We start from the raw sequence: 27514 nt of genomic DNA on the forward strand, positions 1-27514 counted from the left end.
TAAATTGCACTGATGCAAAAAGTTGCATGCAATACAAAAATGTAAATATGTAAATAAAAATGAATTAAACAGAAAAATCATACATTAAGTTGTAATTATGACACAGGAAAAACTGCAAAAGTTGCATTTCTTATTACTGATTTCTGTTAGGAATTCTGCAGATCTAAATTTTTTTGTTAACGAATAAAGAATAATACCAATAAAAAAAATAAAAAAATAAAGCAGATTCAGATATTTTTCCATACATTAGTGTAAATGAATAGGGAACCGACATTGCATGTCTAATTTGCACTGCAACAGTAATTAATTACAGTATTGGGTAAGTTACTTTAAAAAGTAACTAATTACTAGCTACTAATTACAATTTCAACAGAGTAATTAGATTACTGTACTAATTACTTGTTCTAAAAAGTATTGAATTACTTATTACTAATTACTGTCTAAATCAACCTCGACCAGTAGAACAATACAAGGATAGACATGAAACTGCTCTTTTAATTCTTTCAAATAAATAATATAAAATTGCATAAATTATTCTTGAACTGACAAAAGGGAGAATGTTATATTAAAAACATACATTTTAACATTAGACGTTAAATTTCGATGTTAATTGCACTATACAATTGTTCCATAGTCTGTACAGTATTTAATACAATTACATCAGAAGTAACTAATTACAGGAAAATTAAAAGTAATCCCTTACTTTACTTTTTTATTAAATTACATTAAGACATTTACAGTTATTATTTACTTAGTAATGCATTACACCCAACACTGGCTAATTATAACCGGAGCGTTAGTTTAGGCCTACTGTAAGGATTCGGGTCTCTCCTCTCAGTCCCTCAAAGAAAATCCCATAAACATTTTTGGAGTGTCGAATCTCTGCTCCCTCCTCCAGGGGGCGGGAGGGACACTATTCAACCCGGAACTGTGAATGTGATCAATTAGAACTTTCCGAAAACTTGGAACGAAATGTAACACCCAATCTATCGAAAAGAATCAAATCATTGTCGCTGTGTTTCGCGCGAACAAAGCGCAAATGTTTATCCGCTTGGCTACTCCGCCATCTCGCAGAGTGTGATTTTTTTCCCCCTCCCGCTTCCAACAGGTAAGACGAAACAAAATAACTTTTATTCGAAACCCTTTGGCTGCTACTTCTCTTTAACGTTAACCAAACCAAAACAGTTTTAAACGTGTAAATGTTTACATTCATATGTTCGTTTTGTATTGGAATCTGTTCTGAATAGAACAACGACGCTTCAGAACTTCTTTTGATACTTCAAGACTGTAACAGCGTTGTATACCGTTTAAATGTAAATACACTGTCGGGTTTATATGCAAAGACGTTTGAATTAAATGTAAATGTCTCCTTATACATAATTATACCAGACGTCAGTTATTACTGGATAATATGCATATCAATAATTCTTCAAACATGTGACTAATAATCTTTCTAGATCTTTTGGATTTGCTGAAGGAGGGTGTGATTGAGAAAATAAATAAAACCTGGCAGAAAAAAATGTGTGATGTTTGATTTGGAGGTTGGAGGTCTGTCAGAGGGTGGCACGGATGAAATTCCAGGCATCCTGATTTCCTCCATTCACTCCCACTGGGGATCAGACTGAATCAGACATGCACATGGTTCACAGGGCAAGGATCGGTTGGGAATGCTTTCAGCATACCCTAAACTAGTAGATGAAGCCAGTTTTGACAATTTCGTTCTTGTTGCAGCCATTTCTCAACCCCAAAAATAGAGTGTCGGGAGGGCTGTGCTGTCACAACTTCTCTCAGAGCGTGCTGAGGCATGCTGGGAATGGACTCTGGGAAACACAAACATTCAGTCTGTGTCAGACTCAGCAGTTCTTATCCGAAGCGTAGACGGAAGGCCTTGTCTTACAAGTAGTTTAATCCGCTTGAAAGAGCTCATTATTGTGTGGAGGTTCTCAATCATGTGGGTTAGATTAGTATCAAACTGAGTGATCTTTCTGTGAATAATCAGCACAAATCCTGGAGATGTGATAGAAGTTACAGCTGTTATGTTGTTTTGGGTCCGTTTAGTGTATTTCACTCAACCTAGATTTCCCTTCCAGTGGGAAGTCTTCTGAGGACACATATGGAAGTACTTGAGTCTGTTTAACAATTCGGCAGAGGCTCCGTGCGCATGTATATCTCAGCCTCAGATGGCACTTTCACGGGCCGCCCGCAGTCACTTCACTGATTACATGCAAAAATAGCAAGAGCTGGCCAAAATCACAAGCTTCATACCGATTGGCTGGCTTTAAAGGGGATGGTTCACTACGAAATGAAAATTTTGTTATCATTTACTCACTTATCTCATATTGTTTCAAACCTGTATGACTTTATTTTTTCTTTGAAACACAAAAGTTATTTTGAAAAATATCTCATTGTTTTGTCCAAAAAATGAAAAGCATTGTTTTGGATCCCATTGACTTTTTTTATTATATGGACAGTGACTGTTCTTTAAAATATGTTTTTTGAAAGTTGTACATGTTTGGAACGACATGAGGGTTTGTTAAATGATCACAAAATTTTAATTTTTGTCTTAACTCTCCTTTTAAGACACATGTTTGCAGTATACTGGGCTGCTATCAACTTTTGAGGAAGAAGAATTTTAAGGTTTTATTTGATTGACGTCAAATCCTTGAAAGATATTCAGAGGTTTTTCTTTTTTTTTTTAAGAGTTAAAGGATTAGTCCACTTTCAAATAAAATTTTCCTGATAATTTACTCACCCCCAAGTCATCCAAGATGTTCATGTCTTTCTTTCTTCAGTCGAAAAGAAATTAAGGTTTTTGATGAAAACATTCCAGGATTATTCTCCTTATAATGGACTTCAATGGGCACCAACTGGTTGAAGGTCAAATTACAGTTTCAGTGCAGCTTTAAACGATACCAGACAAGGAATATGGGTCTTATCTAGCGAAACAATCATTCATTTTCGAAAAAAATACAACTGTATATGCTTTATATAAACACAAATGATCGCCATGCACATGCTTCCGCTTTCCGTATTCTTCAAAAAGCTTACGCTGTATGTCCTACGCCTGCCCTATTCTACTTACGGAAAAAAACTAAACTGGTGCCGCGTTCGTTGAATAGGGAAGGCATAGGACATACATCAAAAACCTTCATTTCTTTTCGACTGAAGAAAGAAACACATGAACATCTTGGATGACTTTGGGGTGAGTAAATTATCAGGAAAATTTGATTTGAAAGTGGACTAATCCTTTAAGGGCCGTTCACACCAAGGACGAAAACTATGACTATAAAATGTAATAAAAGAGAACAGTGAAGTCCAAAACTATAAGGATTACAACACAGAATTATTTTTTCCAGCTGATGAACGATAAAGCAAGAATCCGTTCTGCTTTACAGAGCTTGAGTATTTAAAGTGGCAGACTTATAATAAATTTAAACCTTTGTGTGGACGCAAATACAGTTATCGTTCTTGGTGTGAACAAGCCTTTATTGCCTATGGGAGTATTTATCGTGTTTGGATGGACAGAATTTCTGATCACAATGTCTAATAAAACTCTTGTAGGATGGTATGTAAAACTAACTATGGTTTGTCTTTTTTTTTTTTTTACAACGTTTTGTCTGAGTGGAGAGTTCTGGACCGGGATTATCTGCAAAGTGGACTAGACTTAAAGGGATAGTTCACCCATAAATCATTTACTCGCCCTCTTTCTCCAGTTGAACACAAAATAAGACCTAAGATTTTGAAGAAAATTGGTAACCAGACAGTTGACGGCACCCATTAACTTCCATAATAGGAAAAAAATACTATGGAGTGCCATCAGCTGTCTGGATACCGACATTCTTCAAATTGTCTTCTTTTGTGTTCAACAGAAGAAAGAAACTCATACAGGTTTGGAACAACATGAGGGTGAGAAAATGACAGAATTTCCTGTTTTGAGTGAACTATCCCTTTTATAGTGATAGTCAGAAATGTAGGAGTGACATAAAAAAACGAGTGCACATCGTACACCATTAATCCCAGTATGCTGATTTAAAGTAACAAAGCACGACGTGAGAGAAACACACAAGTTCTCCTTTAAAAGAGGAAGAACCCAGAACACACAGTCAACCTGAAAATAGAATAAGTGACACATTTAGTGCCCTAGTGCCTGTCCGTACATTTCAGCTCAGTGGCATTTTGGTATGTTTTGAAATGTGTCAGTCAATATACTCGTGTTAGGTTAGGGTTAGTTTCTCATAGACTTTGAAATGAATGGTATATGTGTTAAACCACCCAGCACTGCACAGAATGCATTTGAATAGTACTTGTACATTGTTTTTAGTGTTTATTTCCTGTATTTCCCCCCCTTATCTCTGTTTCAGGGTTGTAGACGCTCATCTTTCAAAATGCCGCAGCAAAAAGATATAGTAAAGATTGCCATTCAGATGCCGGGCGCATACCCGCAGCTCATTCAGCTAGACCAGGTGAGCCATCATGCACTTCCTATCATAAAAGGGATATTCACCAATGTGCATGCAAATGTCTGAAACTCGTAGCCAGTCAGCATTTGAGGACTAACAGCACTGTTCATTCAGTGTCATACTGAAGTCCATACAGATAAATTACATTAAGGGTTTTATGCAAATGAGGAAGTTATGTCTAAATACTGTGCGTTTGAATTTTGAGAAACTGTGATTTTTGCAGTTTGCTGACAAGTGCAATTTATTAATGTGAAAATGTTAAGATAGCAAGTTTAAGTTTTGTAATAGCAACTTTCACTTTGAATGCAGAGATGATATACACAAGTATACCATTTTATTTGATTTTTTTCTTTATTGTATCAGAATTGACTCATTCTCAATCATTTTAAACAACCTCTCTGAGTAATCAATACTAGATTAAAATATATATTAAACTTGAGAACAATATGGATATGTAACAGAAAAATAAACATGTATTTTTTTAAAAGAGCATTACTAGTATGTTCTGAAGGTAGCCTATATATAACCTATAAGTTATTTACAATATGTGTGTGTGTGTGTGTGTGTGTGTGTGTATAGGCAATATTAAAGTCAGCTACACATTACTTTTTGTATTTGACATTGTAAGTACTGACATTTTTTTGCTCACCAGCCACTGTGGGTATTGGTTTCCAAAATTACTAGCCACTCAGCATTTTCACTGGCCACAATTTTGACATCAATAACATGGGGAAAAACTGCCATATAGATATTTTTAATATTATCTCATAATTTGGCAGCAGGCTGCTTTCACTTAAAGCCCTGACAGCCCTAACTACATTTTCTTTCTCAAATGTTTACATTGACATAAAACTCAACAGAATGTGTTTACACAAATACTCGCCAAGACCGACATTTTGACATTGTTTTGTGTGTATTTGACCGTTTAAGTGCAATAAGTGGCAAAAAAACTCAATTTAGTACTGGGAGGTGGCTTTATGTGTGCACACTTTGGGTGAGAGCACAAAATCTGCGGGAATGAGTAAAATTCTGCGCAATACACACAATCCCACGCCGAAATTCAAGCCCTGTAACGCCAACAATATTCATCCAGTGCAAATGAAACTAGTGAGTGAGGGGAGGCGGGTTTGTGTCAACTCGCTGTCGGAGAGATAAGAGAGAGATAAAGCGCAGCTGGTATCGTGTATATATTCTTCAGAAAATGAGCATTGTAACCAAAATCTGTATTTTTGACAACACTACATTGGACTTAGTTCTTTATTCAACCCGCCAAAATGGCTAGTAGTAGTGACCGTTACACGCAACTGCTGAAATCCACCTGCATTTGGTGGGTTGGTGGGTGTTAAAGGGTTAGTTCACCCAAAAATGAAAATAATGTCATTTATTACTCACCCTCATGTTGTTCCACACCCGTAAGACCTTCTTTAATCTTCGAAACACAGATTAAGATATTTTAGTTGAAATCCGATGGCTCAGTGAGGCCTCCATAGCTAGCAATGAAATTTCCTCTCTCAAGATCCATTAATGTACTAAAAACATATTTAAATCAGTTCATGTGAGTACAGTGGTTCAATATTAATATTATAAAGTGACGAGAATATTTTTGGTGTGCCAAAAAAAGAAAATAACGACTTATTTAGTGATGGCCGATTTCAAAACACTGCTTCAGGAAGCTTCGGAGCATTATGAATCAGAGTATCGAATCATGATTCGGATCGAAAAATCGGCCATCACTAAATAAGTCGTTATTTTGTTTTTTTGGCGCACCAAAAATATTCTCTTCGCTTTATAATATTAATATTGAACCACTGTACTCACATGAACTGATTTAAATATGTTTTTAGTACCTTTATGGATCTTGAGAGAGGAAATCTCATTGCTCCCTATGCAGGCCTCACGGAGTCATCGGATTTTATCAAAAATATCCTAATTTGCGTTCCGAAGATAAACGAAGGTCTTACGGGTGTGGAACGACATGAGGGTGAGTAATAAATGACAGAATTTTCATTTTTGGGTGAACTAACCCTTTAATGTCAAGTCCTGATTATAAGTGTTATAAACTCTCTTATTATATAAAGTTCGAATTAATTATATAATATTCTTATTATAAAAGTTTCTTTATAATAAAGATGCAAAATATCTTATAACACATTTGTAACTGAAATTGATTTGGTCTACATGATCAAGGACTTTCTGTTTCTTACAAATCAAAACCAATTAGTAGATTCTCAATTGTTTTGAATAAGCTATTATTGCCGTCTACCCGGTCGAATCATTGGGTGAACAAATGCTGAGCATATTCACTATCTTCAGAGGCTTTGATCCCATTGTTTGGGACGTCCTAACAGAATGTGTTATTGTCTTGAGGGCCCAGCCATTGTCAAAGAAGCTCTCCTTTGGGTTTTCTAAACCATGAGATAACTAGGTTGAAATATGAATGAACCCGTTGTGTGACTCTGATTGGTACTTAAGGATTAGAAAGAACCACAAACCCCCACTGACCTTCTCTTCTGCACTTCCTCGCCATTCCCAGCGCTTCCACTCGCTGCCAGCTCATTCACCACAAATTACAGGCCACCGATTGGTCTACCACCGAACACCAAAATTTCGAATCGGTGAGCCACAGGAGCTGCCACAAATTATGAGATATTTCAGTTGTTGACTTTGGAGAAGCTTTGTCTTTTTGTTGTAGTCATTTTAATAGTTCGACTGTAACTTATTTTATTTCAGTTAGTTGTCAAGACTTTTTTTTGTTTTTAAGTTTTCATTTTTCATATAACATTTATTTAATTTTTAGCTTAACAAAACAATTTTGTTTAATAGTTTTAGTTAACAATAACACTTCTTTCATTCATTACAAATTCAAAAAGCCCATAAAAATACCAAAATGTTTAATTCAGTAATTCAGTTCTGTATGAATTGCATTTTTAGGTATTTTTTAAATAAATCAATACGTCTTGACAAAAAAAGCACCACCTATTGCTCATATTTTGTCTTGTTACCTAGTGTACAGTTAATGAATTTCATATTTTTCTGTCTTGTTTCAGAAAAAGCCCCTCACTGCTGTCATAAAAGAGGTTTGCGACAAGTAAGTCAGTGTTTTTGACTCCAGAGGTCTTTGTGTTTTTCCATAGCTGAAATGTCCATGATGTAAAATACCTGTTTTTGTAAAGGGTGTTGTATTATTTTTGAAGGTGGAATCTTCCGGGTCCTGACAACTACGCTCTCCAGTACGCCGATGGGATCCAGACGTACATCACTGAATCTGTAGGTCATTTCCATCATGTATAACTATATATGTGTGTGGACTTTAATTTGATAATGTCAGATGTTCTCACTTATCATCTGATGGTCTATATTTGTTGTTGATCTTGGGTGGGGTCAGACATGGACTTCATGCTGTGTTTGCTCTGTTTCTGTCTGTCTGTATCCTATGGATGTGACTTTGAGAGCTCATGATGGTGGGTTTTAATGTACTATCATTAGTTTGTATCATCAGGTGTGTATGTCTGTGTGAGAGTGTGGAGACTGAATTCCCAGACAAGTTGAGGCAAAGGCTTGAATTACAGTAAACCCGCAAGCCTTGTGCTGCACTCAAATTGTGCTTTTGCACACCTTAAGTGGATGCCAGCATCATCAAGCACCATCTTTAGCAGAAAATACTGGAATAAAGATGCGATACTCTAGACAAAAACAACACAACATGAAGTTTCCTTTGACATATTTAATATACACTGTATCTAAAGGGTTAGTTCACCCCAAAATTTTGTCATTTACTTTCGCTCATGTACCAAAGCTGCAAGACTTTCGTTCATTTTTGGAACACAAATAAAGATGCTTTTGATGAAATCTGAGAGCTTTCTGTACCTCCGTTGACACAACTACCACTTTGACACTTCAAAAAGTTCATAAAGAGACTGGAAAACTAATTTCTATGAATTGAGTGATTTAGTCCGAAGAGACACGATCACTTTATATGATGAACAGATTGAATTTAGGCTTTTATTCACATAATGGAGAGTACAGAACTTCCTCAAATTTTGTTAAAAATATCTTCATTTGTGTTCTGAAGATATATGATTTTCCCCTCCCCAATATAAGACTATCTTTCTTTCTTTCTTTCTTTCTTTCTTTGTACATGTCTGTCTGTTTTTGTTGTTTATCTGTCTTTCTCTTTCTGTCAGTCTTTGTCCTTTCTTTCTGTCTTTTCTTTCTTTCTTTCTTTGTACATCTGTTGGTATCTTTTCTCACCTTCTTTCTCTTACTGTTTGTCTTTCTTTTCTATCTGTCTGCCTGTTTTTTCTTTATCATCTATCTCCATCTGAATCTCCTTCTATCTATCTCTTTTTTTTATTTTTAGTTTCTTGCTGTCTCTATACTTTATGTGCAAGTGATAATGAAGTCTGATAATAGCAGTATCACTTCCTGTACGCTGACTCTTGGCTGCTTTATGACTTTTGTTCTAGAACCGCCTGGACATCAAAAATGGCAGCATCCTGCGTTTAACCAAAGCGCCAGTGAGTGTCTTTGTGACATTTTGACAGTGACCGTATTTAACTATCTTAGAGTATCTAAACACAGCTCTTCGCTCAGGCTTTGTTTTAGAATCAAAATGTACACAACCACAGTACCAACCAAGTAATAGCCATGTTTGCTTTCTCATTGATTTATAACCTTGTGTTTGTCAGGGCCGTTGCGCTGAAGATCTGTATAAAGGCATTCAGAGTTCAGACTCCGGCGTGCGCTGTGACTCTCTGAAGCTGCTGGCCACCGTCTCCACCGACATCACGTTCGCCCAAGAGTTTATCAGTCGTGATGGACACTCCCTGCTCGTCAAGATAGTGGAGGACGCTCACGAGTCAGTTTGCTGCCTGTCTTTGCCCCATTTCTCCAGCTTACAGTGTTTTATTGCTGCCCAATATAAAGATCAAACAGGTAAAAGTGTGTGTTCTTTCTCCAGGGCCCCTCTGATAATGACACACACTCTCACTGCCTTCATGGAGCTCATGGATCATGGCATTGTGTCCTGGGAGAATCTGTCCAGTGTCTTTACCAAAAAGGTACTGAGCTACACACACCCTTAATACAGTATGGACACTGTTTATAAATACTGAATTCTGATTGGTCAGTTGTAGCATTCTGCAGACAAATATTGTATATTATTTTATATTATATTAATAATTAATTATTTAAATTCTTTATATATAATTGAAATTATTTATATTCACTACCATTTAAAAGTTTGGGGTCGGTAATATTTTTAAAAAATGATTTTGAAAGAAGTCTCTTATGCTCAACAAGGCTGGATTTATTTAATTAAAATTCCATAAAAACAGTAATATTGTGAAATATTATTTACAATTTAAAATAATAGTTTAATGTATTTTAAATGGAATTTATTCCTGTGATGGCAAAGCGGAATTTTTACTCCATTCTTCAGTGTCACATGACCCTTCAGAAATCATTCTAATATGCTGATCAAGAAACATTTTTTATTATTATCAATGTTGGAAAGAGTTGTGCTTCTTAATATTTTTGTAGAGAAGATTTTGAAGATTCTTTGATGAATAGAAAGTTCAAAAGAACAGCATTTATTGGAAATGGAAATCTTTTTTAACATCATAAATGTCTTTACTGTCACTTTTTCAGTTTAATGCATCTTTGCTAAATATAAATATTAATTTCTTTCAAACCAAATTTTTTAACCAACCCCAAACTTTTATACAGTTATGTATTTATTAATTTATTTTAATGTATTATTTTATTGTTTTTACAAAAGCATTGAAATAAAAAACAAAACAAAATAAACCATACAAGAAAGAAAAAAATAGATTTGAAGAGTTTTAAATATTAAATCACTAATGATGATAATAAAACAAGTTATTATCACAACTCATGTATTATCTCAGAATAATACCCTTTCAGGGTAATACAAGGTACTCTGTCATCCTGTCTGTGTTTATTTTGTGATAATAATGTTTTTTGCCTCCCATAATTTTACTTTTCTGATGTTGTGTTGCTGTTTATTTTAATTGGTTACCTTCGCTTGTTGCCTATTTAGTCATGTTTGTTTTTCAGATCGCCAGTTTTGTGAATGCAAAGGTGCTGGACACGTCTATCCAGCAGGTGTCGCTGGCTATCCTGGAGAGCATGGTGCTCAGCAGCAGTAGTCTGTTTAATGAGGTCAAACAAGAAGTCACCCTCGAGAGACTCCTCTCCCATCTCCAGGTGTAAGTACAGAAGGGTGCTTGATTATTTGGCTGTTTTAACTTTTTGGAGTAGTGCAATGTTTACTTTATGGGTGTGAAAGAGGAAGAAGTTCTTTAAACCGTGAAATGTACTACATAAATGACAATAGATGACAGTGATGATTCTATATTGAGGTACGTTTAGGCTGATGACCTGCTAAATTAAATCTGAAAACATTGACTAAGGCCCTGTTTACACCTGGTATTAAGATTAGTTTTGGTCGATCCCATCACAAGTGCACGACTCTAAATACAGGTTTAAATGGGGTCTTAAACATTTTGAGGTTGTCCAAAACGGGTGTAAGCAGTGTCTAAAACATTTTGAGGGATTAGTTTGCTTTAGAGATATTCAGATGTGTGTTACATAATTAATATAGTTATATTAATGTAACTAAATTTGTTATATAGTTACAGTTATATGTACAATATTGTATTGTGTTATATAATAGAATAAATAGAATATCAATTCAAATATACTATTTTATTATCATCTCACACATGGATCTGCTTTTTTTCCTTTTTATAACAGGACGTTTTCTATGCTATAATTTCTATAATAAAGTACATATATGGCATCTTATTAAATAATTAGCATCAAACAAACAATATAATTCTTATTCTCAGTGAATAAAGAATACTTATCAAATGAAAAGATTGAAAAAAATGATTGCACAACCACCAAATCGGTGGCGCTGTGCACTAAGTAGGTTGTAAATCGCCATTAACCAAAAGAAGGAGGAGGAAGTTGAATGCCGCGCTTTTTCTTAACGTCTGTTTCCATGGTGAATCATCGATTCGTCTCTCTGTTGAGAATGTCTTGCGTGTTAACCGGGAACATACTCTGGGTTGGCTGAACTTACTCTCTGTTTTTGGAACCAGCATACCTCGAGTAAGCAAGGTTTGGATTAATCAACTAAGAGTTCAGGGTATATGTGACAGTAAGTTAACCTTGCTTTCTGGAATAGATCCCTGGTCCAAAACAGATGTAAACGGGGTCTAAAACGTTTTGAGCTTGTTCAAAACAGATGTAAACGGGGTCTAAAACGTTTTGAGCTGGTCCAAAACGGATGTAAACGAGGTCTAAAACGTTTTGAGCTGGTCCAAAACAGATGTAAACGGGATCTAAAACGTTTTGAGCTGGTCCAAAACAGATGTAAACGGTGTCTAAAACGTTTTGAGCTGTCCAAAACAGATGTAAACGTGTCTAAAACGTTTTGAGCTGGTCCAAAACAGATGTAAACGGTGTCTAAAACGTTTTGAGCTTGTCCAAAACAGATGTAAACGGGATCTAAAACGTTTTGAGCTGGTCCAAAACAGATGTAAACGGTGTCTAAAACGTTTTGAGCTGGTCCAAAACAGATGTAAACGTGTCTAAAACGTTTTGAGCTGGTCCAAAACAGATGTAAACGGTGTCTAAAACGTTTTGAGCTTGTCCAAAACAGATGTAAACGGGATCTAAAACGTTTTGAGCTGGTCCAAAACAGATGTAAACGGTGTCTAAAACGTTTTGAGCTGGTCCAAAACAGATGTAAACGTGTCTAAAACGTTTTGAGCTGGTCCAAAACAGATGTAAACGGGATCTAAAACGTTTTGAGCTGGTCCAAAACAGATGTAAACGGGTCTAAAACGTTTTGAGCTGTCCAAAACAGATGTAAACGAGGTCTAAAACGTTTTGAGCTTGTCCAAAACAGATGTAAACGGTGTCTAAAACGTTTTGAGCTTGTCCAAAACAGATGTAAACGGGGTCTAAAACGTTTTGAGCTGGTCCAAAACAGATGTAAACGAGATCTAAAACGTTTTGAGCTGGTCCAAAACAGATGTAAACGGTGTCTAAAACGTTTTGAGCTGGTCCAAAACAGATGTAAACGGGGTCTAAAACGTTTTGAGCTGGTCCAAAACAGATGTAAACGGGGTCTAAAACGTTTTGAGCTGGTCCAAAACAGATGTAAACGAGGTCTAAAACGTTTTGAGCTGGTCCAAAACAGATGTAAACGGGGTCTAAAACGTTTTGAGCTGGTCCAAAACAGATGTAAACGAGATCTAAAACGTTTTGAGCTTGTCCAAAACAGATGTAAACGAGGTCTAAAACGTTTTGAGCTTGTCCAAAACAGATGTAAACGGGTCTAAAACGTTTTGAGCTGGTCCAAAACAGATGTAAACGGGGTCTAAAACGTTTTGAGCTGGTCCAAAACAGATGTAAACGAGGTCTAAAACGTTTTGAGCTGGTCCAAAACAGATGTAAACGGGGTCTAAAACGTTTTGAGCTTGTCCAAAACAGATGTAAACGAGATCTAAAACGTTTTGAGCTGGTCCAAAACAGATGTAAACGGGATCTAAAACGTTTTGAGCTGGTCCAAAACAGATGTAAACGAGATCTAAAACGTTTTGAGCTGGTCCAAAACAGATGTAAACGAGATCTAAAACGTTTTGAGCTGGTCCAAAACAGATGTAAACGGGGTCTAAAACGTTTTGAGCTTGTTCAAAACAGATGTAAACGGGGTCTAAAACGTTTTGAGCTGGTCCAAAACAGATGTAAACGAGATCTAAAACGTTTTGAGCTGGTCCAAAACAGATGTAAACGGGGTCTAAAACGTTTTGAGCTGGTCCAAAACAGATGTAAACGAGATCTAAAACGTTTTGAGCTGGTCCAAAACAGATGTAAACGAGGTCTAAAACGTTTTGAGCTTGTCCAAAACAGATGTAAACGGGTCTAAAACGTTTTGAGCTGGTCCAAAACAGATGTAAACGAGGTCTAAAACGTTTTGAGCTTGTTCAAAACAGATGTAAACGGGGTCTAAAACGTTTTGAGCTGGTCCAAAACAGATGTAAACGAGATCTAAAACGTTTTGAGCTGGTCCAAAACAGATGTAAACGAGATCTAAAACGTTTTGAGCTGGTCCAAAACAGATGTAAACGAGATCTAAAACGTTTTGAGCTGGTCCAAAACAGATGTAAACGAGGTCTAAAACGTTTTGAGCTTGTCCAAAACAGATGTAAACGGGGTCTAAAACGTTTTGAGCTGGTCCACAACAGATGTAAACGAGGTCTAAAACGTTTTGAGCTTGTTCAAAACAGATGTAAACGGGATCTAAAACGTTTTGAGCTGGTCCAAAACAGATGTAAACGAGATCTAAAACGTTTTGAGCTGGTCCAAAACAGATGTAAACGGGGTCTAAAACGTTTTGAGCTTGTTCAAAACAGATGTAAACGGGGTCTAAAACGTTTTGAGCTTGTTCAAAACAGATGTAAACGGGGTCTAAAACGTTTTGAGCTTGTCCAAAACAGATGTAAACGGGATCTAAAACGTTTTGAACAGACCCCTTGTTTTTTTTGTTGTTTTTTTTTTTAATAAGTTAACACAAAAATAAACCTGTTACTTCCTTTGTTATGCAAGTAAATGTTTCTTCCTCATTTAGAAAATACCTTTTGCTGTAGTTCATCATGTAGATATTTATCATGTTTACACTACCCTGTGTATCTTTTGACCCTTAAAAAAACTCATACATTTTGCGGAAGAACATTAACACAAGTAACAGACTACTGTTGCAAACCTATTCTGAACCAGAAGTTACATAGTGTTCCTTTAAATCAGCATTCTAACATGAATAATTCTCATTTCCCTTCCTTTTTTCTTTTTCTTTCGTCCAAATGTACTGTAGCACAAACCAGCAGCTGCAGACTAAGGCCATGGCTCTGCTGATGGCAATGTTGCAGGCTGGTAGAGAGGCAGATAGACAGGTGAGAGCTTGACTGGTCATGTTCTGTCTCTCTGATATGTTGGTTTTGCTGCCACTGTCTGTTGAGATTACAATAGTGCAAGCAAAATAAAGAACATTTTTTTTAAAGGTATTTTGCAAGTGCAAGCTCTATTATAAGAAAGTATGATTCATCCTTCCCATCACAGGAATAATTTTTTTAAAAAATGAATCAAAATAGAAAACAGCTATTTTAAGTTGTGATAATATTTCACAATATTACTGTTTTTTTAAATCATTTCAGGAGCTCTTTGAATTTCTTGAGAAGAGGAACTTACGACAGTACATTCACAAGGTGAGAAAGTTTTGAAGCTCTCGTCTATTCATATGATACTTCCTATTTTAAAAAGTCCTGTTACAATAAGCATTTTCCATTGCATCACAATCTGTACATGACTTCCCCCCCGTTATGCTATTTATATGTTTTGAAGGTCTCCTATAATAGTTTTACATGCATCCAAGGTCAAAAACAATTTTCTCATAATATACATTCTATCATCCCCTCTTTTCTCACAGTGTCTGAAACGGTTCAATAAATGATTCGGTCTCTCTAAACCCCTCCTTTCTGAGAGCCTACTCTGCTCTGATTGGTCAGATGGCCCAGTCTGTTGTGATTGGTCCACCACTTACAGTGCATGTCGGAAATGAAAAGCCCATTACCATATCTGAATTTCAGCTCTGGATGCACAGTGATACGAAGAGTAATATCTGAAAAAGCATAATAACTGTAACTGTTTGCAGAACATCATCCACAGCTCTAGTTCAGTAGGAGATGAGATGGCCCACTACCTCTATGTGCTGCAGACGGTCCGTCTAAACCACCTGGAGCCCCGTATGAGGACGCCTCTGGACTCCTACAGCCAGGTTTACGTTCATTCTGCATCTTCATTTGATTTCTGAGTCGCTCAGTGCACTTATATTTCTCACACACACACATTTGCTCCCATATCCTTCAGGAGCAGAGGGACATGCTCCACGGGCTACGGCAGGCCGCGTTTGAGACGGAAAGCGAGAGCGGTCTGAGTAATGAACGTAGACGTTCGCTCTGCGCTAAAGAGTTTAAGAAGCTTGGCTTCTCTGTGAGTGTCACAAGTTGTAGAAGTGTGAATACTGCACCACAACAAACCTTAAGGCCTAATTTTAAGTATGTTTCTTGTGTTCTTTGTGTGTCAGAATAACAGTAATCCTGGTCAGGACTTGAGCCGGTGTCCTCCGGGTCTCCTGGCATTGGACACCATGGCGTATTTTGCCTCGCGTTACCCTGACGCTTATAGCAGGGTGAGTGAGCCCACATGGCTTTTTTGTTATATAATGTTGACAAAGAGTTTTTGATGCCAGTATACATCACTATATCAGTATGCATTGACCCATAAGTCTCTGTCTATCTCTCTCAGTTTGTGCTGGAGAACAGCAGCAGAGAGGACAAACACGAGTGTCCGTTTGCCCGCAGCAGCATCCAGCTCACGCTCATCTTGTGTGAGATCTTGCGCATCGGAGAACCCCGTGAGTGAACTGACACATCACTGGAGATGGTGGCAATGATCAGATGAAGATTTTATAGCTTAGGCTATGTCTTGATAGAAAACAAAATATGGTTTTGAGGGCCAATATGACTTTTCATCACTAGAAATCTTGTATATTTTAAAATGTAATTTATTCCTGTAATGGCAAAAGTGAATTTTCAGCATCATTACTTCAGTCTTCAGTGTCACATGATCCTTCAGAAATTATTTTAATATACTTATATATATGTTTAATATATATACTGTATACTACATATTTAAAAATATATATTTTTGTGTTGTCATAAGTTCTCATCTTACTCATGTCTTATCTGCTGCAGCCTCTGAGACCGGCTCAGACTATCACCCCATCTTCTTCGCTCAGGACCGACTGCTGGAGGAGCTTTTCTGCATTTGCATTCAGCTCCTCAACAAGACGTGGAAAGAGATGAGAGCCACGCAGGAAGACTTTGATAAGGTAGATCATAACATTTACAATCTCTGTGCTGAAAGGGACTTTTCCCACATACTCTTGTCTCTTTCTTTTCATCCTGTAAAAGTGTTGGTCTGCTCTTACTGAAACTAAAGTGTATTTTTACACTTTTCATAGCATTTTAATTTTCCCCCCATTTCCCCACTTAGAATATTAAAGGATTAGTTCACTTTCAAATGAAAATTACCCCAAGATTTACTCACCCTCAAGCCATCCTATGACTTTCTCCTTTCTGATGAACACAATCGAAGATATATTAATAAATGACGCATCCGAGCTTTATAATGGCAGTCTGCGTTACTAAATGAGTATGAGCTGAAGAAAGTGCCTCCATCCACATCCATCTATCATAAACATATTCCACATGGCTCCGGGGGGTTAATAAAGACCTTCTGAAGCGAAGCAATGCGTTTGTATAAAAAAAAAAAAAATCCATATTTAACAAGTTATGAAGTAAAATATCTAGCTTCCGCCAGACAGCCTTCCGTACCCAGGTTAAAAAAAAGTACATTTCTATAATAAAGTGCTCTATTTTCACGCACTAATTTTGTACTTAATATACTAAAAATTCTTCTTTAGTACTACTTAATATAATCTTAAGAACATCTAAGTGTACTCAACTGTGCAATTTTGAGACACCATGAAATATGAACTAAAATGTGCTTTTAATATATTATCTCTGTATTTAAAATGTATTTAGATACCACATAAAGTACATTTGAAACCATACTGTACTACAAATGGTAATTAAATATATTTTTTAAATACAGAGATAGTATATTAAAAGCACATTTTAGTTCATATTTCATGCTGTCTCAAAATAGCACAGTTGAGTACACTTAGATGTTCTTAAATTATCTTAAGAAGTACTAAAGAAAATTTTTTAGTATATTAAGTACAAAATTAGTGCGTGAAAATAGAGCACTTTAAGTACATTATAGAAATGTGCTTTTTTCACCTGGGTATTCAACTTTGGAAGAAAGTGTAAACTGGCGTCGGTCAGTTAAGCTTTTTCCGTAAGTTGAAAAAGGAAGGCGTTGGACGTATCGTAAGATTTTTGAACTGCAAGAGTTTTACAATTTCTTTGTACGTTGAACACGGAAGGCGGTCTGGTGGAAGCTAGATATTTTACTTCACTTGTTAAATATGGATATTAGGGCTGGGCGATATATCGCATGCGATTGTCACGCGCATTTCGTCAGTAAAGCCGGTTCCCTGATTACCGCTAAATCGCCATCACCTGCTTTCAAATGGAGCGGCATTTAATAGACAGAGCCGTAGATCACTGACAAGCTACGCAATATCGCGTTCATTATCGAAGGCGATTCATCTGAACGCGATATTGCGTGGCTTGTCAGTGAACTACGGCTCTGTCTATTAAATGCCGCTCCATTTGAAAACCGGCTTTACTGACGAAATGCGCGTGACAATCGCATGCGATATATCGCCCAGCCCTAATGGATATTTTTTTACACAAATATACAAACTGGCTTTTTTTTTGCTACTGTACCTTGTAAGACTTTGATATGTAAATAACCTATTGTATGATTCATGTAATACTGTACCTAACATTGTCATTTGTCATGATTTTTAAAAACTGAATAGCTGTTGATGCAAATGTGGGCATTGTTTTAAATGTGAATAATCTTTATAATCTGTATTATTGGCAAAGTTCCATAAATTTTATAAAAAAACAAGGAAAATTCTGCTGTCCATGATATATTTAAGTCAGCATGAAATTAAATGGACCAAATTTACTTTTAAATAACAAATTTACCTGTGTTCTTATTGTTCTATTTTAAAAATGATTAATTTTTAATTATTGAAATATAGCTGAAAAAAATATAAATATTAGATATTAAGTTGTAAAAGTACTAAAATTACTGAAATTAAAATAATAAAAATTAAAGCTAAATATTTTTATTAAAAAAATAAAATAAAAACAGAACATTACTAAAACGTACACTAAAATTAAAATCAAAACTGAAAATAGAATAAATGCTAATATAAAGTTATATTATGTAAGTATGGGTAAAATTGGCTGTTAACTTATGGGTTTCGTGTTGACTTTAAAGATCCAAACAAGTCATGACAAAAACAGTGCATTTTTAAAGTATTATTGCCTATTATTTTAAGATCAAAGTGTATTCTTGAAAGCTTTATAATAATATAATTTGTCACTGAGTCACACAATAGATTTCTAGTTTATAGAACAAATGGATATTGATCGGTTCATCTGGACATATCTGAGAAACGTCAAGATGGTGGAATGACAAGCATGCTGCATCCTTTGTGTATATCAACATTCCCTAAATTGTTACGTCTCCTTTTCTGATGTTAAAGAAAGCGTCCTTCCTCCGGCCCAAACCATTCAGCAGTGCAACAAAACAGACCTCCATTTAATAAACGCTTTCAGGTCGTAAACCTTGTGACTCTTGTGACCTTTGGGATGGAGCGAGTGTCCAGCTGACCGGCCTGTCTTTTGTTTTCGCTGACCGTCGCCCCCGCAACACCGACCTCACGGGCAGAGACTTTAGAAAGGGGTATTAGAAGAACAAAAGGAATCCCGCTCCCTAGCAGAAATACAGATCAACAGTAAACCACATCCCAAAAATAGCTTTTTAAATTGCGTTTTCAGTGCAGACCCTTTTTGTCTCTGTTCTGGGAGGTTTTTTGGAAAAACTAATGTGTTCAGAAACAAGTGGCTCATATTTAACAATTCAAGGGTTTTCTTGACGTCGAACATGAGAAAAGTAGCCAAAGTTGAGCTCTTATTTTACCTCTAAGGGGAAATTACTCACACTGTGTGTGTTTTCTCGTATAACTTACTCACTTTACTGCTTTTTTCCCTCTCTGCACACCCTGACTGTGCTGTTTCTCATTAAAGGCAGTTAACTGTTGCTGGCATAGTACTGTGAACTGGTTTGCTGAGGCCTGTGTGATGTGAAGTGTGTGTTTGTGTGCTGTTTTAGAGGGATGTGTATGAGTTTAATGGGGGGCATCTAGAGGGAGGGACCATACACTCTAACACATACACACACCCAAACACCAACACACACACACACACACAGTGTCACTGTGGTTGTGAGGGGACCACAGCTGTTGCTTTCACTTTGGCTGAGGTAGGATATGTGTTTTGTCTCTGTGTTGTAGGACTAGAGACAGAATAAACATTTTCTTATTTTATTTCAATAACCAAGATATGAAGGATGATGCAGATGATAGCAGTATGTTGTGTATATGTACGTGTTGTAATGTCATTTAAGATGGAAATTAAATGGTTAATAGGTAGGGGATTCATTTATATTTAAAGAAAAGTGTTGTAATTTTTAAACCTTTTTCTGTCATTTTTTCACCTTGGACATTTGGTTTAAAAATGAAAAAAAAAATTGTATAAAAATGTATGATTCACATTTGGTAATGAGGAAACTTAATATTAAAACATTTTAATTTAACTTTTTTTTGGGAATTGCTTAATTGTTAACACATGCACAAAATTGATGAAATAAAATAAACATATTATGCAATATTTACTTGCGCAAGTGACATAAAAAGGAACACTCAAATCAAATAATCAAATGTTATTCGACCAAGTAGGCAGTGTTATTAGGCGATTAACTAGATCTGATTATACAAATTATGTCACATAGACTACCGTTCAAAAGTTTGAGGAAATTTGAGAAGTTAGAACTCTTATTCAGAAAGAGCGCATTGATCAAAAGTGACAGTAAAGACATTTATAATGTTAAAAAAGATTTCTATTTTAAATAAATGCTTTTTATTTGAACTTTCCATTCATTAAAGAATGTATCATAGTTTCCACAAAAATATTAAGCAGCAGAACTGTTTTCAACATTGATAATAATAAGAAATGTTTTTTGAGCAGCAAATCGGCATATTAGAATGATTTCAGAAGGATCGTGATGTAAAACTGAAGACTCAAGCAATGATGCTGAAAATTCAGGAATACATTACATTTTAATATATATTAAAAATTGATTGATTGTGTAATATTCTTATTCAAGTTTTGTGAGTTGTTTTTACCAGGTGGGGGCAGCAAATCCCACAATCTGATATTTTAAATTCAATCATACAGTCTTTTTTTCTGCATAAATATTTGGCCAAATAAACTCTAAATGTTTGTTTCAATGGAAGTGCCTTACATTGTTCCCTGTTTTGTTATGTACATTAAAAAAAAAAAAAAAAAATTGACCAAATTGGAAGAATTAGACATGCAGTAACATACAAATACCTCAAATTAATTTAGTTCCATTTTCCAAAACACAAGTACTTGAATAATACACTGACATTTTTTACACTATTGTTTTGTATTTCTCAGGACCATAACATGTCAAAGATATTAACATTTACCTCAAAGTAAAGTGAGCAGTGTTGTTGTCGGCTAACGTTCCCTCTCTTCCGGTTGACCGAGCGTGTCATTGCAGTTCTGTCTGTCTCACAGCCGGACACTCACTTCAAGAGAGACCCATATTTTCATTGTCTGTTTCTCCTCCCCTGCTGTTTTATTTGAGTTTCCCCCATCTCCCCTTTTCCGTTCCCCTCCATTTCTCTTGACCTGAAACCCAGAGACATGTAGTTCAGGGGTGAATGAGGTCAAGCGTCGTGTGTGTGAGTAGTCATCAGGGTATTGGAGGAGATGGGGACACTGTGGAACAATCACACATATTGCAAAAATAATATCTGATTTTTTTTAAATAATCACATTTTCTCTAAAGGTGATGCAGGTGGTCCGGGAGCAGATCACCAGGACTCTGTCCAGTAAGCCCACATCTCTGGAGCTCTTTAAGAATAAGGTGAACGCATTGAACTACAGTGAGATTCTCAAACTCAGACAGACGGAGAGACTCCACCAGGAGGAGACGCTTTCTCCACCTGTGCTGTAAGTAGTGATGGTTGAAACGAAGCTTTGAATCAATTGAGTCAATTGCTTCGCACAATGATTCACGCTGGTGACGCCTGCTGGTCAAAACAGTGTAAACTCAGCCCAAACACACACAAAAACACCTTTTACAAACCAAGTGTGAATTTGTTTAATAGATTACACTATCAACAAAACCATTTAAAAGCTCAATACCATTAAATATGAAGTGCTTGTATAATGTGTTATTTAATTCATTTTTTATGAAGAGCTTTGTTAATCATCCAATAAGAGACTTTTATTTACTATAAACTTCCTTTTATTATACAAATTAGTCATTAAAAATGTTTACTGATCTAAACACTGGTTCTACTGTTTCAGAACAGTTACAACATGACATAAAGCCTGAAACTTTGGCAGTTTGATATGGATGGAAAGTAATTTCCACCAGAGTGAAAAAGTTAGACCCTTTTTCTCACAGTTCTCACAATTCTGTCTTTTTTTCTTCAGAATTGCGAGATATAAACTCAGAATTGCAATCCTGAGGAAAAAAGTAAGAATTGCTAGATGTTAACTTGCGAGAGAAAAATTGTGAGAGAAAATGTAGCTATAAACTTTTTTTAATTTGTATTCCATAGCAAAAAGATTACCAGAATTCCCAAAAAAATGATGAGGTAGATCATGAGGTAAATTCGCAATTGCAAATTCAGCTCGCAATTCAGGAAAAAAGTCAGGATTGGAAGATACTGTAAGAGCAATTGTGAGAACTTGTGTAACTCTTCTGTTCGAACCATCCGCTCTAAGCTGGACTTAAACCTGGGTCAGTTGACATGGTTGGGCCCTCTAACAAGGAGGCTAAAGTCCGCTGCCTCTTGAGATCAGGGGAGTGATATTTACACGCACAGCTTTTACCGGCTTACGTCCGTTACACTCGCAATTGTGAGGAAAAAAAAGTCAGAATTATAGATTTTTTTTTTTTTTTTTGGACCGTCTGTTTTGATCATACATTTTTAGTAGGGCTGGGTAAAAAATATTGATTTCTCGATTTTAATCGATTCTCATTTTTACGAACCTATATCAATTCTTAAATCCTTCTACACCAATTCGTTTTTATAAATATAAACATTTAAATCATTCAAATATGCATTAAATATTGGAGTGTGCTTCCTTCCAAGTGTGCATTCTACTCAAATTAGTTTTTTTTTTATAAATATAAACATTTAAATCATTCAAATATTTGTTTTTTTTTTAATAAAAAAATATATTTTTTTAAATAATTTTTGTATAAAAAAACCCAAATTGGAGTAGAATGCACACTTTGAAGGAAGCTTCCTTCCAAGTGCACACTTGGAAGTGTGCTTCCTTCCAAGTGTGCATTCTACTCCAATTTGTTTTTTTTGTTTTTTGCAATATTTAATTTTATTAAAAAAAAAAAAGAATGTGTGCAAGTGTGTGCTTCCTTCCAAGTGTGCTTGGAAGTGTGCTTCTTTCCAAGTGTGCATTCTACTCAAAAAAATTTTTTTTCCAATATTTAATTTTATTAAAAAAAAAAAAAAAAAAATGTGTGCAAGTGTGTGCTTCCTTCCAAGTGTGCTTGGAAGTGTGTGCTTCCTTCCAAGTGTGCTTGGAAGTGTGTGCTTCCTTCCAAGTGTGCATTCTTCTCCAATTCATTTTTTTATATACAAAAATATATATTTTTTATAAATATAAACATTTTAATCATTCAAATATGCATGAAATATTGCAAAAAATGAATTGGAGTAGAATGCACACCGCAATTCCTTCCAAGTGTGCATTCTACTCCCTTTTTTTTTTTTGCAATATTTGTATAAAAAAAGTGTGCTTCCTTCCAAGTGTGCTTTTTTTTTTTTGCAATATTTAATTTTATAAAAATAAGAATGTGTGCAAGTGTGTGCTTCCTTCCAAGTGTGCTTGGAAGTGTGCTTCCTTCCAAGTGTGCATTCTACTCAAAAAATGTTTTTTTCCAATATTTAATTTTATTAAAAAAAATAAATAAATGTGTGCAAGTGTGTGCTTCCTTCCAAGTGTGCTTGGAAGTGTGTGCTTCCTTCCAAGTGTGCTTGGAAGTTTGCTTCCTTCCAAGTGTGCATTCTTCTCCAATTCATTTTTTTATATACAAAAAAATATATTTTTTATAAATATAAACATTTAAATCATTCAAATATGCATGAAATTTTGCAAAAAATGAATTGGAGTAGAATGCACACCGCAATTCCTTCCAAGTGTGCATTCTACTCCCTTTTTTTTTTTTTTTTTTTGCAATATTTGTATAAAAAAAGTGTGCTTCCTTCCAAGTGTGCTTCCTTCCAAGTGTGCATTCTACTCAATCCCACCCCCCCCCCCCCCCACAATATTTCATTTTATTAAAAAAAAAAAAAAATGTGTGCAAGTGTGCGTTTCCTTCCAAGAGTGCTTGGAAGTGTGTGCTTCCTTCCAAGTGTGCTTGGAAGTTTGCTTCCTTCCAAGTGTGCATTCTTCTCCAATTCATTTTTTTATATACAAAAAATATTTTATAAATATAAACATTTAAGTCATTAAAATATGCATGAAATATTGCACAAAAAAAAAATGAATTTGAGTAGAATGCACACTGCAATTCCTTCTAAGTGTGCATTCTACTCCAATTCATTTTTTTTTTGCAATATTTAATTGTATATAATAAAATGAATGTGTGCAAGTGTGTGCTTCCTTCCAAGTGTGCATTCTACTCCAATTTGTTTTTTTTTTATACAAAAATATATATATATTTTTTATAAATATAAATATTTAAATAATTCAAATATGCATTAAATATAGCAACAAAAAAAACGAATTGCAGTAGAATGCACACTTTGAAGGAAGCACACTTGGAAAAAATGAATAGAAATCGAATAGAATCGTAAAAATTGTGTCAATACCCAGCCCTAATTTTTACGCACGTGTTCTTTGACACTCTTTTTATTCCATATACTGTGAGATATAAACTTACAATTGTGAGGGAAATTCTGTGATGGAAACAAGTTTCCATAGACACACTCTCTGAATCACTGATTTGAAACAAATGATTTGCAAGTTTTGAAGCTTTATGAAGCAGTGTTTGGAAAGTGGCCATCACTAGCTGTAAGTCACCAACTTTTACAGAGTGATAGTGATTTGCACAATCGCTGTGATATTTTCTCACTGTCTTTGTGTCTAGTGAGCTGAAGGAACGTCTGAAGCCGGAGCTTCTGGAACTCATCAGACAGCAGAGACTAAACCGCCTGTGTCACGGAACGCTCTTCCGGAAGATCAGCAGCCGACGGAGGCAAGGTGAGACTTCAAGATCCTCTGAGGAAGACCAGAAAAATATATCATTTGGTCCTTCTGTCTCGAGTAATTGTTGTTCTTTTTTTTTTTTTTTTTTTTTTCCTTTCAGACAAGCTGTGGTATTGTCGTCTCTCTCCTAATCACAAAGTCCTGCACTATGGAGATGTAGATGAGGAGACGGAAATGCCCTCCATCGAGGCTCTTCAGGAAAAGAGTAAGTGCACTTGAGTCCAACTGCTCTAGAATAAGCATGTTCACAAGACTCTTAAGTACATGACCTCTGAATTCATTTCATTTTAATATCCCCTCAGTTCCTGTCGCAGACATCAAAAGTGTGGTGACAGGCAAAGACTGTCCTCATATGAAGGAGAACAAGGGAAAACAAACCAAGGTATGATGCTAATGTTCATCAGTGGTTTCTATTCATTCTGAAAGTCAACATAAAATAACAAATAACTTGAGATGCCCCGAAAAATGTAAATGGCCGATACTGATATATTAAGCATGTAAATGTCTGATATTAATTTAAATGGTCAACATAAATAACAAAATTAACTAGAGATTCCCTTTCTTCCAGTTTTCTTTTTGCAGGTTTACTTGTTTAATTAGATAACAAAACTGAACTGTAATGCCGAGGTTGTGTTTGGTTTGGCAGGAGGTGTTGGACTTGGCTTTCAGCATCACGTATGATGTTGAGGAGTATAGCTTGAATTTCATCGCCTCTTCCAGAACAGATGTGAGTTTAATGTGTTTTCCACTACTGAACTGCTGAAAGCCTTCTGTTACTGTAATGTTAACTCAATTCAACTGGTATTAATTTAATTGACTTTAGTTTTGGGTAAAAACGAGTATTATCTGTCAAAAATCCTTGTTCCAGTAGCCCAATTCCATGTTTTGTTTTTTGTCTTCCAGTTCTGTCTGTGGACAGACGGGCTTAACGTGCTTCTGGGCAAAGAGATGAGCAGCGAGAGCATGCGCAGTGAACTAGAGATTCTCCTCTCTATGGAAATCAAGCTCCGCCTCCTGGACCTGGAAAATGTCCCGATTCCAGACACGGCCCCGCCAATCCCCAAACCGCCCAGCAACTTCAACTTCTGCTACGACTTCAGCCAAGCTGAACAATAACACGAGCCCTGTAAGCGTGCGATCAGAAGTGGTTACTAAAGCGGAAAACAACTCGAGGCTGAAAATGGCCACTCGGTGGCAGTAGAGATGCAGGTTCTCAGATTGGGAGACATTGAATTCAAATTTCAGGGCTTGATATGAAAGAGCACTTTGAACAATCACAGTGAGGTTGCAGAGCGTGTTTGTCTGTGGTGCTGTGCTATAATATAAGTGCCTGCGGTGAATATGACAGTCTTGCATTAAGTGTTTTTTGACGTCTAACGTGCCTTTTTTGTCAAAACTCGTACAACAGACCTGTTTGAAATGCTTAACGCACACTTTTTGTCTCCTTTTTTCTCCTTTTTACATGTTTAGCTTCTACCAAAATTATACTAAAAGGCATTAAATGACATTGAGCAGCTTATTAGGGAGGGATAAAAGATTAAGCATATTTTAATGTTGGAATCTTCATTGATTCCTTTCCTTGAGACTCAAAATGGTACTCAACTGGTACGATGTTATAGAGGTTAACTTTTAAAACAATCGCAGAGTTTATTGTGGAAAAATATCCATTGCATCATCAATGATGTGCCTGGAAGATATCATGTTTCTGTTCCTTTATAGATTGAGCATCATAATGAGTAGAACAGTGTAGGTACATATGCAGATACGCACAATGTGAAACTCATTTATATTGATGCATGAACGGCATTATTGCAATGGCAGCATGCGCTGTTTATTTATGTTTTCATACAGGTTGTATTATTAGGTGCACATAAAAGGTCAGTGTGCTGAATTAAATTGCTGATTTCTGGTACTGAAGTGGGATTAAGATGGTTTGTGTGTTGTTAGAGGAGTAGTTTGACCAAGCGTGGTTTGAAAACACTTCATGAGTATATTGGCATGATTTGATACTTTCGGCCTTGTCACATAATCAATCATGTTTTCAACTTACACTTGATGTACATAACCTCACATTTTATTTTTGGTTTAACTACTAGCCTTTTTCCCATCAGTTCAAAATACAGTCATCCCCATAGGAAAATCATGTTTCTCATGTAAAACATTTAGCATTTTATCAGTCAGATTTCATCCACTGTTTTGGTTTAAAATCTAAATGTAGTTTTGTCCTTACATAACAAGCACTTCATAGTATGTTGATTTTAAAATACATATGTTTCGAGATCAAAAACGTGTAATTTGAACATTCTGTGATCCTTTTGTATAATACCTTAATGGCGCTGACAACTTTAATGTGTGGAAAAACATGCAAGATTTGCTATACACACTTGTGTAATCCACTTGTGTTCTATTGTGGTAGTCACAAATCTAATGACATTGATCGAGCAAAAAAACAATCCATGTACTGTAATTGCTGTTTTGTATATAGCTTTCCTTGTTCAAATTCTGGTATTGTGTAACAATCTTGATCAATGATGTGGCCATATTAATTCCAGATTTGTTTATTCTTTGTATGGAATTAAAGAATATTATCATAATAGCCTTAATGTCTTGTTTTTGTGTTCATTATTACAAATTCTGCAGGAAGGGGTGTTAGAGAGGCCAGCGGGTCTGATCAACCTGTGGTCTGAGTGGGTCATAATGCCCCATTTCAGTCACAATAAGATGTACTGTATAATGGGTGTCACCCTGGTGTAAAATAGTCCATACAGCATATCACATACCGCCCAACGCCCCAGTACAGTCGCAATAAACTGTATTGAATAAAGGGTTAAAATAAACCCCAGAAAATAAGGGGTGTAACCC

At 35.9% G+C, this 27514-nt stretch overlaps 1 protein-coding gene across 2 annotated transcripts; it reads left to right on the plus strand.

The window, feature by feature from the left end:
* Window positions 1-882: 882 nt before the first annotated feature.
* elmo3 (engulfment and cell motility 3) lies at window positions 883-27248 on the plus strand. 2 transcript variants are annotated; one of them, XM_048158476.1, is made up of 21 exons: window positions 885-1108; window positions 4362-4463; window positions 7508-7548; window positions 7655-7727; window positions 8927-8977; window positions 9149-9318; window positions 9421-9520; window positions 10539-10690; window positions 14368-14446; window positions 14708-14758; window positions 15205-15327; window positions 15420-15542; window positions 15637-15741; window positions 15858-15966; window positions 16307-16443; window positions 21195-21358; window positions 24534-24646; window positions 24753-24857; window positions 24955-25034; window positions 25299-25379; window positions 25556-27248. In XM_048158476.1, exons 2-21 carry the CDS (start codon window positions 4386-4388, stop codon window positions 25766-25768), a joined length of 2148 nt encoding a protein of 715 aa, XP_048014433.1. In that variant the 5' UTR covers window positions 885-1108; window positions 4362-4385; the 3' UTR covers window positions 25769-27248. The 2 variants fall into 2 exon arrangements, with proteins under 2 accessions (XP_048014432.1, XP_048014433.1); XM_048158475.1 differs by having other exon boundaries at window positions 883-1108; window positions 9149-9520.
* Window positions 27249-27514: the final 266 nt, after the last annotated feature.

Source organism: Megalobrama amblycephala, linkage group LG15, assembly GCF_018812025.1.
Source record: "Megalobrama amblycephala isolate DHTTF-2021 linkage group LG15, ASM1881202v1, whole genome shotgun sequence".
Classification (NCBI taxonomy): domain Eukaryota; kingdom Metazoa; phylum Chordata; class Actinopteri; order Cypriniformes; family Xenocyprididae; genus Megalobrama; species Megalobrama amblycephala.

Excerpts from the sequence above, each read along its gene's own strand:
- elmo3 (XM_048158475.1), top strand. The coding sequence starts at position 4,386 with ATGCCGCAGCAAAAAGATATAGTAAAGATTGCCATTCAGATGCCGGGC. Across the intron at positions 24,858-24,954 it reads CGAGGCTCTTCAGGAAAAGA|TTCCTGTCGCAGACATCAAA; the intron begins GTAAGTGCACTT and ends ATATCCCCTCAG. Across the intron at positions 25,380-25,555 it reads TCGCCTCTTCCAGAACAGAT|TTCTGTCTGTGGACAGACGG; the intron begins GTGAGTTTAATG and ends TTTGTCTTCCAG.